The 11573-nt window shown below is 43.2% G+C and overlaps 1 protein-coding gene across 1 annotated transcript in view; it reads left to right on the top strand.

The window, feature by feature from the left end:
• Positions 1 to 885: 885 nt before the first annotated feature.
• PPM1K (protein phosphatase, Mg2+/Mn2+ dependent 1K) overlaps positions 886 to 11573 on the top strand; it is a 29710-nt gene continuing 19022 nt past the window's right edge. The window contains exons 1-2 of the mRNA XM_082245405.1: positions 886 to 1406; positions 1509 to 1609. Coding sequence (XP_082101531.1) covers positions 961 to 1406; positions 1509 to 1609 — 547 coding nt within the window. The 5' untranslated portion in view covers positions 886 to 960. The remainder of the gene's footprint in view (positions 1407 to 1508; positions 1610 to 11573) is intronic.

The raw sequence follows: 11573 nt of genomic DNA, 5'->3' as shown, positions 1-11573 counted from the left end.
GCATCCCTACAGTAACATTAACCCTGGCTGTCCCAGTGCAGTATAACACAATCAGAAGAAGGCTGCTGCAATACTCATCCCATGATCCCTACAGTAACGTTAACCCTGGCTGTCCCAGGTGTCCCTTGTACAATCAGAAGGCTGCACTACTTCCTAAAGTAACATTAACCCTGTAATGTATATGGTACAAGCAAGGCTGCACTGAATCCCTGGTAATGGTAAGGTAATTGTTGACTTTAGCCTGGAGTGACAGATCTCTCAATATCGCAATATATATAGTTGAAAAAAAAATATCGCAATGTACTTTTTCCAATATCGTGCAGCCCTAATGGGAGGGCATAGTCTGTGATTAACAGCCTCCGCTCTGTTCCCATGTGAAGGGAGCGTGTCCCTTCCCTTTCATTAGCACTCAGATCTCTCCTCACTGGCGTAACTTGAGATCTCCGCCCCCTGCTTTTCAGAGCAGAGATCCTGTAAAAAATCTGCACTTTGAATGGATGTAGGGGAAAGGCGGCTATAGATAAACAGGTACAACATATGTAGGAGGGTTTGTTTAATCTGGGGTACCCCCTGAGGCCGGGCACTTCACTGGGCATATGTAGGGTTTACAACAACTTTAACATAGGATCGCAACTTCAGTGTGTTTTGAACGCAGTGCTGGAAATGTGCCTAGAGCCGTGTCTCCCTCACTGCATTTTGGTGTGAACGGGCCCTTAATCTGTCTTGTAAAATTTCCATAAATACTTGCTAGCCATTGCTCTTCATCTACAATAATTTAGAGGGGTATTTAAAAGTATCTTACACTGTTGTGTTTAAAGTTTTGATTGCTAAAAGCAATGTTTTATATGAAGTAAGACGTCTGTTTCTTTCTCTTTTAACTTGCAGTTTATTCCATTTGAGTACACTGAAGAGATCCGATCGCAAGTTTATTCTTTACATTACACTCTGTTTAGACAAGGAATGTCAACAGCGGTCTTGGTTACATTTGTAAGGCATGGAGGGTCACAGGTGAGAAGAGGAGCCTTGCTGAAATCCCGCATATTACAAGAAAACACCCGCGTAATATCGGCCTGCCACTGCTCCAGTGTCAGCCGCAGATCATTCTCATCACGCTTTGACCCCGACAGTAGCGGGCGTCCTGCCACCTGGGACTCATTTGGCATTTGGGACAATCGAATTGATGAACCTATTCAGCTTCCACCCAGCATTAAGTATGGCAAGCTCATTCCGCGCATTAATTTATCCAAGGTTGGCAGTTCTACACAGCTAGGGAAAAGGAAGGAAAATGAGGACCGGTTCAACTATGCCAAATTAACTGATGATGTCTTGTATTTTGCGGTTTATGATGGGCACGGAGGGGCTGGAGCAGCAGACTTTTGTAACAGATTCATGGCACAGTACATCAAGTAAGCTTGCATTTACCCATACTATTCAGTTAATGATGGAGTAATCATCATTTTGGTTGTCAATGTTGTTGAACCCTAATAATATGCATATTTTGCCAACAGGGAATTCCTCAAACAGGAAGAAGATATGGAAAAAGTGCTGACAAAGGCTTTTCTAGAAATAGATAAAGCATTTGCAAAACAGGCTCATCGCTCTGTTGGTGGTAAGTTCTCCATTTACATTGATCGAAAATCTACATTGGGCACAGTGTAGGAAACTATGATCAGGTAGTGATGGGGAAGACTATTATGGATTACGGTATAGTACTTGGGAAATTTTATATAAAACAATAATTGTGACATTCGCTCTTCATTAACTGGTGGTCAATCATTAACTGTATATTAAATAGGAGCACTAGCCAGATTTACCCGCAGTGAATACTTTGAATATTGCATTCGCATATCGCATATGCTCCCTAATTTATCATGTTTTTTTTTTTTTTTCATATTTTCTTAGAACATATGATTACCAAGGTAGTGGGCTAGCCATGTGCTCTCAATAGTGGTATAGATTAAAAGGGTTTGTTAATTTAGGTTATTATAATGTGTATAGTTTATATAGAAATCCATCGCATAATGTTTTATTTATGATGTGTTGATAGTGACCCAATTTAAGCAGCGCATATTATAATTAGGTGTTCTGAGAGGCCTGCTTTTAACACTGCAATTGGCTTTAGCACAGCAGAATGCTTTTGTAAAGGTCTAACCTATGATGTACTTTATGGAATAGAACCATAACACATGCCTTCTCTGTGTGGATATGCAATGCATGTAACACTGCCTGAATAATTAAGTAGCCATCAGAATCAATAGGAGTATTTACATTTTGTAATTTGCTCCCTATGCCCACATTAAAATTAAAATCACAAGGCTTCGTTCATATATTGGCACCCCAGATCCCGGGCAGGATTGCCGCAATTCTGCCTGCGATTCGGAATCGCATCAAATCTCGGGACACCTATGTGATTCCTGTCACTTCCAATGGCAACCCAAACGTGGCGCAATGGTCGCCCAACAAATCACAGTAATATGCAGAATAAACAGAATCGTGGGATGCCTGTCGCCCAATAGAAGTACAAGAACTTCTTTTGGGCGACGGGAGTCTTGTAATTCTGTTCACACAATTTTACTGTGATTTGTCAGGCAAAACTTGAGGGAAAATCATGGCACCTTGGGGTGCCATTGGAAGTGACAAGAATCGTGCAGGCATCCCGTGATTCCGCATCGCAGACAGAATCCCTGCGATCTGGGGCGCCAATATGTGAACGGAGCCTAAGATCTGAGCAAAATACAGTATGCAGTAGGGGCTTATAATTCCATTCAGTTAATAGTTCTAAACAAACCTTTTACTGCCAGTACTAGCGTGTGGTTTTTTTTTTTTTTTTGTAAGATTTTATGGTAAACAAAGAAAATGTTACTGTAATGCTATGGGGTTTTTTGTTCTTTAAACTTTTCATGCTCTAAAATACATTGTACAGTACATAATGGACCTCATTATCCTATGTATGTACGGTCCTGAATTATTAATGCTCACCAAGATCTGTGTCAGTCATCACTGTGGGCTTGGCCATTTATTTAAATTGGTTTGTTAGCTTTTAATGCTGTCTCTAAACCCCCCTCAGACATTTGTCACCGGCTAATAAATGAGACTGCAACTTCAGATATTTCCAATACCCTGTTTAGACTCAAGTTGAATAAGCTGGGTAAAAACTCTTGTCTGATCTTCCATTGGTCTCTATTGTCTTAGAATTGTGAAGGAAATGTGTCCATTGTGAACGTCAACAATTTGGTCACTAAACATACTCTATCAGCCACCTTTTGTCTAAGCTGCTGGGGTTCATTTTGGCCATTTTCATTTGTTTACATAATTGCACTATAATATACTATACTAGATGCTGTATATAGAAAGGGAAGAAGTATTGCTTGTCTTTTCCAAATGAAGTGATAAGCTGTGGAAGTAGGCTATACATAGTACATGCATCAATTCTGTCAACTGAACTGGAATTCATCCTATCAGTTTACTCGGGTCTCATAGACACTGTTTCACCATGTATTCATATTACATGTAAAGTCTGCAGTTTATAGCCACTCCATTTTATAAGTGAAAAAAAAAAAAAAAAAAATGTGGCTTTTTCTAAAATGTTTTTGAATTTGTTTCAAATACTGAAGATATTATTGATATCTGCTCTCCCTAATATAGTAGACAAATTTGCCATTTACCACTTGTTTCTAATTTTAAATTCTTTATGCTTGCTTTTCATGTGGTGCTAGAACGTCCCCTGGTATGACTATAGACTAGAGAACATTCAATTATTTGTGTCAATTTGTTTTTAGAAAATAAGCGGACAGGCACATGAGTGATGACCACAGTTCCCTTCTCAGTTCAGTGTATTTTAGAGCTTACTAATTTCAATGTTTTTATATAGATAATTTGTTCTATTTTTTTAATATACATGAAATGCTCAGCTTGCAACACTAAGGAGACTTAAAAAGCTGCAAAATAAAAATGTAAACATTTTTTTTTTTCCTACAGTTTAAATCAAGATAACAAAAAGCTGTTCTCACTTAATTGGCACTAAATGTAGGGTGTTTTCCAACTATTCAAAGTGTGTAGATTAAACGACTTGAAAGGGGTTTTCTTGGCTAAATCTAAAATCTGACTGGTGCTTCTCCTTGTAATTAAAAATACCAACTTCAGTTATAATTTCTTTTTTTTTTTTGAGGAGGGCAGCCTTTGTCCCCAAGGGTGATTCTCCCATTAGTTTACCTTTCCTATGGAGACTGTAAATTAAATCCCAATCCTTGTCCATATGCTTATAGACCTTTTTTCTTTAAGTAGTCAAGCCCATACTGACCACTGTCGCTCACTGTACTGTGGAGCAATTCATCCAATTCACAGCAGTAGCTTTGAAATTGTGAAGGTTGTTCTCTCAGCAGCTCTGTTACTCTCTCTCAGCAAGGACCAAGGCTGCCTTTCCAGCCTTCTAATCTCTGAACATAGAGCAAGTACTCTGGGAGAGGTGATGAGAGAACAAGTTCAGAGCTTGTGTTGTGAGCTTTGAGGATAAAATTGCTCTACAGTGCCATTAGCAAGGACAGTCCGAACTTGTTTTAAAGTTAATTTACTGTTTGGTGATAATTGCAAATTCTTGAATGGCCATAGCCTGGCTACAGGCTCGCTATAAAACCGCCTTTCTTTCAGTTATACTGTTTTCGGATGTGCGGTCTTAATGCCAGGTCTTGCCATGGGTATGAAAAGTAAATAAACCCTTGTGCCTGAGTTCTTTGAACAAAATATAGGAGGGTAACCTGTATGCTTTAAACACAGAAGAATCAGTGGTAGCATTTTGATTTACTCCAGTAATCCCCTTGGAATAACCCATCAAGTGATCAAGCTATAGCTGTGTTTATTTCTACTTTTTCTTTCCATTTATGCAATGCATTGTTTCTTGCAGCTTTTTTCCTTATCTTGGTGTTGCAGGCCTGTTTTTGTTTGATAACCCCCCTGGGTGAATTTCCTATTTGCCTCTGTGTGCGTGTTATTTATGGCAGAGACTGCACGTGGTGAGCAGCTCTAGGCTTGGAGGCCCCGGACGTTATAATGCTGGGCTTCAGTGGAAAGGGAAATCTCCCATATTTTGTCCCAGGTGAAGGAGTCCAGCGGTTCCCTAGCCTGGACTACAGGAAGGTCCCAACATCCAATTTGTCACATTAGTTGAGATGAGCATGACGTAAAATAAAAATGTCCAGTGAGTGTTAAGATATCTTGAAAGATCTCAGTTTTTTGTTTTTGTTTTATAGTGCTGTTAAAAACAGAAATTTTTAAACTATAATTTGTGTATAGCTACGATTACCTTCTTCAGGACACCAAATTAGGCACACTTGACACATTTTATCACTTCCGTAAGCATTTCTAGATTTTGGAACAATGTAAACTGAATTCCTGATGTTGTGGTGTAAATCTAGGTAACATCTAAAGAATACACCAATTGATTTTTTTAATAAAAGTGGAACTGTGCATTTGTGTGTAATTTTCCTGCCAATGATTTCCACGCACTGTTGTGAAACCATTGAAATGTTTTATTGGTTGCACATTATCATTGGGCTTGGGAGAGACTTTGTGAAAGAAGCCTTGGGATTAAAATTTCATAATGCCAAATTACTAAAAGAACAAGCGTTTTTGGGTGCTTGTGTGTTTCTAACAATAAAATATAAATATCTAAAAATATGTTTTTAAAGTTGAATTATTCTGGACCAGAAAGGTGTTCCAAAATCTAGGAATGAACCATCAGCATTGTAAAATTAGCCAGCTTTAGTTTCTTTCATTTTTATCTTAAGCTAATGCATCATAGTTTTACATTAAAGCAGGTGTTGTGTGTTTTAACCTGGAATGTACATTTAGTCTCTAAAAAATCCTCACCCTATGCAGTATGATTGTAATTGAAACCAATACCTGAGCAGCTATTATCCATCATGCCTGCTGCTAAAGGTCCTACATTGATCGGACCATGAGATTGGTCTAAATGTAGTTCTTTCTTCTCTTTACACTGTAAATTTGGTCTCTGTCCTTTTAAACCAGTTAAACTAGTTTTGGGACTGGTTTGCCCTAAAGTCTTTTACTGTATTTCTGCTGTAAGAATGATGCAATGTGTTTTGTGTCAACTACAAGAGTTTATAAGGGAAATTCGAACTTTTTGTTTGGACTTCTTGCTATTCTGTAATTCAGAGCCTTCCCTACAAAATCAGCTACTCCTAATATTTACTAAAGTGTAACATTACTATTTCTTCACTGTGTACAGCCGTGGCCAAAAGTTTTGAGAATGTGAAAATTAATATTTGTGTCAAAGTCTGCCTCAGTTTTTATGATGGCAATTTGCATATACTCCAGAATGTTATGAAGAGTGATCAGATGAATTGCAATTAATTGCAAAGTCCCTCCTTGCTGTGAAAATGAGCTTAGATTTTTTTTAAATCCCATTAAAAAAAACATTCCCACTGCATTTGTGAATGCTTCAGGGTGCCAAGAGTCCATCAAGCACCAGGACCATCTCCTACAATTAACCTGCGGGATCGGGGCACCACCAGTGCAGAGCTTGCTCAGGAATGGCAGCAGGTAGGTGTGAGTGCATCTGCATGCACAGCAAGGCGAAGACTTTGGGAGGATGGCCTGGTGTCAAGAAGGGCAGCAAAGAAGCCACTTTTCTCCTAGAAAAACATCCGGGACAGACTGCTATTCTGCATAAGGTACAAGGATTGGACTGCTGAGGACTGGGGTAAAATCATTTTCTCTGAATCCCCTTTCTGATTGTTTGGGGCATATGGAAAAAACATTGTCCGGAGAAGAAAAAGTGACCGCTGCCAACAATAAAGCATCCTGAGACTATTCATGTAAGGTTGCTTCTCAGCAAAGGGAGTGGGCTCACTCACAATTTTGCCTAAGGACACAGCCATGAATAAAGCATGGTACAAAAACATCCTCCGAGCAACTTCTCCCAACCATCCAAGAACCGTTTGGTAAGCAATGCCTTTTCCAGCATGATGGAGCACCTTGCTTGCTATAAGGTGAAAGTGATAACGAAGTGGCTTGGAACAAAACATCGAGTTTTTGGGTCCATGGCTAGTAAACTCCCCAGATCCTAATCCTGTTGAGAACTTGTGGCCAATCCTCAAGAGGCGAGTGAACAAAGTAAAACCCACAAATTCTGACAAGCTCCAAGCTTTGATTATGCAAGAATGGGCTGCTATCAGTCAGGATGCGCACCAGACAGCATGCCAGGGCCAATTGCAGAGGTCTTGAAAAAGGGTCAACACTGCAAATATTCACTCTTTGCATAAGCTTAATGTAATTGTCAAAGCCTTTGATACTGATGCAATGCTTGTAATTTTACTTCAGTATACCATAGTAACATCTAACAAAAAGATCTAAAAAACACCAAAGCAAAACCTTTGGCCACGGCTGTATAGTATACTCTCCTATGCGTTTTGTAGTTGGCGCAGAGATTTCTTATGTCTCTAGTACCCAGTGAGCTGTTACTTTGAATTTGTTCATAATTTCTTCGGAGCCATCAGCTGACAAGAAGAGCTGCAGGCTATGCCCCCCCCCCCCCCAAAAAAAAAAAAAAAATTTAGTCAGTAACTACAAATATTGTTTAGCATTTTTTTTTTTTTCTGCCTGGAAAAAAGATGCTAAACACTCCTAAGCGCTTAGAAAAAAAAATGCTCTAGTGGAGATATATATATATATATATATATATATATATATATATATATATATATATATATATATATATATATATATATATATATTATATATATGAAGGGGGTGGGGGGAGCACTAAGCCACACGTGATTCCTCTGTTAAGGCCTGACCGCTCTGTTGTCAGAAAATCATGACTAGCAGAATAGGTGCAGTTGACACAAATACTGAAGGTCATACACAAAGTGAAGAGCTAGTACAATTTTTTTTATTTTTTTCTTTCGTTCATTGATGGACACCGCTCCGGATTCTTCTTAACCATTGGGTTATACTGCCCCCTACAGGAGTAGGACACTAGGCAGGAAAAAGCTTGACTATGCCTATGGGCAATCCCAGGGTGTATACACCCACACTCAGCTATAGGCACTCAAGTGTTTTTTTTTTTTTTTTTTTTCCCCGCCTAGTCAGGAGTAAGGACCTAGTTCCTTGCTGGGATCTGTGGTCCTGGCGATTTTATGGAATTTTTTTCCTATCTTTTTTTTGTTTTTGTTCCTGTGAGAATCTACAATCAATTGACGGACTGGATAATCTAGATCCAGAAGGTCCCCCCGGTCTGGCCAGTGAACGCGCACAGGCCTCAGCTCCGCACCAGGTCGGCAGCGACATGGGCCCACTGGACGGGGGCTGGCCTGCGAGTTAGTCTCGCGAGGGAGCATACGACCTGGCCTCGGCCTGAGTCACAGCGTTCCTCCTAGCCGACAGCCACCCACATTGAGCAGTGTTCTGTCCAGGGCGGTGCCCACTATGTTCCTATTACGGTAAGTAGCTGTCCCCCCCCCCCCCCTCAACTCCTGGAGGATTTTGGGGTGGATGTGGGACACCTGGGTTCTCCTCCCCCCAGCCCGCTAAACTTTCGGTGGTCACTGTGGGTCTTTCGGCCCCCTCCCTGGGTGAGGTTATGAGCGTGCTTTTGCCACATGCTCTAAAGGGGCGCTTGTTGGAGTTGCTGACTGGGTTTTTTCTGGGGCGGGGGAGGGGTTGAGCAGGATTCCCTGCCACCCTGGGGGCTGGTGACTAGGACAGGGATGTCCTCTGGGCTCCCTGCGGCGGCGGCTGTTGCCTGGGGGAGCAGATGGTTTAGCATCTGCAGCTCTGTGGCCTACTGGTTGGAAACTGTGGGGCGGCCCCTGTGAGGGTGGCTGAAGGCACTTCCTCCTGTTTAGGCATCCACCCTCCCCTCCGCTGCCCTTGGGTGGTTGGCTTAGCTGGGGCTTGCGTCCAGGTGGCTGGGCACCTACAAAAATTTAGGCCGTGGCTTGTAGCCTGCTAGGCTATGTGGTCAGCTTGGCGCGTCCCATGGAAGGGGTGGCGCTGTGGGGGTGGTTCTTTTTTGACAGTCTTGCCACTATTATGTGGGGCACCTGCCCCTTTTTAGCACTGCGGGACCATCAGGGTACCCTGCCTCCGCATCACGGCAGGCAGTCCCCTTTTTTAAGGGGGCTAATTCCTATTATGCGATCCTCTTTGGAGGGGTCAAGTAGGTGGTCCATTGGTGGGCCCTTGGTTGGCATCCCCTTTGCGGGATCGCAGTTGGCGGCCCTCCCCTGATTTTTACAACAGATCCTGAAATTGTTTCGGCGAACGCGAGTCACCCTGCTGGGTCTGTTTCCACACACCCCGAGTGCTCAGATCTGCTCCTCTAGCCGCGCATAAAAAGGCGCTGGTGGATGCACTGTTTGTCAGTGCGTGAAATTTAAATAAATGGGAGGTTGCGGCTGATGCTGCGGCGTCAGTCCATTTCGGCACCCACAGGCCCTCCAAAGCAGCGAGGGTGTTCCCCTTTCTGCTTACTTCGACATAATCGTCACAAAACAGTGGGGTTGTCAAACGCAGTGATTCCTAAGTGTTTTTGCCTTGCAATATCCTTATGAGGCTTAACTGCTTAAAAGGTGGACGGTCCCATCTGTAGTGGGACTCGTCGATTTCGAGGCGTAATAAAGCTACCTTTTTATTCAAGTGTAAGTCCCCAGCCTTTACAGATCCAGCTGATAGGAGGGCGGAGGCTCTGGCCTGCCATATATTCGCTGTGACTGGTTCAGAACTTAGGCCGGTATTTACTATTGCCCTGTTGTCGCAAACTCTGACGCTCGAGTGTGCTAAAATTTTACTCTGGGACCTGGAGGACAAACGGCTTCCCCCTGTCTGGCGGAGCTGGCAGGTCAGCTGATCCAGGGGCTACAGTTTGATGCTTCTTTGGATGCAGCTCGTTTGATTTCTAGGCTGTCTGTATCAGCAGTGGTCCTTCGGCGGATTATCTGGCTGAAATGCTGGTCTGTGGACCAAATTTCTAAGAAGGCCTTATTTAATCTCCCCCTTGTAGGAGATCACCTGTTTGGAGCTTCCTTGGATGACATTAAGGGTCTCACAGTGGGGAAGAGTACTCTTCTGCTGACTACCAAGGGCAAGGAGCCCTGCATTTTAGACGGGGCCACTCTCCTCAGGTCATGAGTTTTTTTTTTGTTCCTCAGGGTATCAAGAAAAGGGATCAAAACTCAGGGTCTCAACTGGAGGTTCCAAGAGGACCTGGTCTGGCAAGCCACAAGCAGGCTCTTCCACTGCTGACAAAGCTGCCTCTGCATGAAGGGGCGCCCTCACCCGTATCTGGGGTGGGGGACGTCTTCACTGGTTTCCGAATCCATGGACCTCCCCTGGTACAGCAATGGGATCACAAAGTTATTTGGTCAGGCTACAAGATCGAGTTTAGTCTTATCCTCCGGAAAGAGTCTTCCCTTCCAACCTGCACTTGTCCCCAAATCGCTTACAAGGGTCTCTTTGGGGCAGTGCAAGACTTGTTACTTTAATACTTTAAGGGTTGATTGTTTCGGTCCCAACTTTGTAGCTTTTTCAGGGGTTTTGAGGCGGTCTGTTTGCACAGTTCCACACAAGATCTCTGCAAAAGAGATTCTGGTGAAATGGGACAAGGATCCACAGTCTCTAGAGGTGGCTTTGTTCTCTGGTGCTTCAACAGAAAATCCATCTCCCCCCCCCTGTACTGGGCGGTTGTCACCATGAATGCCAGCCTGTCCGGGTGGGGAGCCGTCCTCAGCACAGATCTGCTCGGGGGGGGGGGGTCTGGACTCTAGCAGACACCGGACTGCCGATTAATGTACTGGAACTCCATGCGATCGGACTTGTCTGGCTCATTGGACAATTCGTCTTGGGGATGTCCGGTAGGAATTAATTCTGACAAGGCCGTGGTCTGTCAATCACCAAGGGGGCACAAGAAATGTCCTGGCGGCTCGTTAAGTAGCCAGCTTTCTAAGGTGGGCTGCCGACTTGTTCCTATCCTCTCAAACTCGAGGCAGAATAGATTCCAGTCATTCTAGTGGCTCCAGACTGGCCTTGCTGGTCTTGGTAGGCCGATCTGGTACAGCTGGTCACCAATGCTCTATGGACTTCCTTGCAGGGAGGATTTTCTGTCTCAAGGACCAATCTTCCATCCTGCTTTATAGTTGCTGGCTTTGACTGCTTGGCTGTTGAACCCCAGGTGCTGAAGGATAGAGGTTTGTTGAGTCAGTGATTCCTATGCTGTTGAAAGCTAGGAAATCTAATTCTAGAAGGATCTAACATTGTACATGGAAGATGTACATTGCATAGTGAGTCTCTTGGTGGTTCATCCACGCTCCTCAGTGGATTGGATCGTAACCTTCAATGGGGGGTTGAACAGCAATTGGCCTTGAGTACCATCAAGGGCCAGGTATCTGCTTTGGCGGTTTTTTCCAACGACCTTTTGGCCACACTCCCTGTTGCATACCTTTTCTTCCAGGTGTCTGATATTTGGGCCCTTCAGTGCGGGCTCCGTTGCTGCCCTGGGATCTTAATTTGGTGCTTTCAGTTCTACAGAAGCATCCCTTTGAAAATATTTGGGAGCT

This window comes from Pelophylax lessonae (assembly GCF_965119305.1).
Source record: "Pelophylax lessonae genome assembly, chromosome: 1".
NCBI lineage: Eukaryota > Metazoa > Chordata > Amphibia > Anura > Ranidae > Pelophylax > Pelophylax lessonae.
This window is presented reverse-complemented; position numbering and strand designations above follow the sequence as displayed.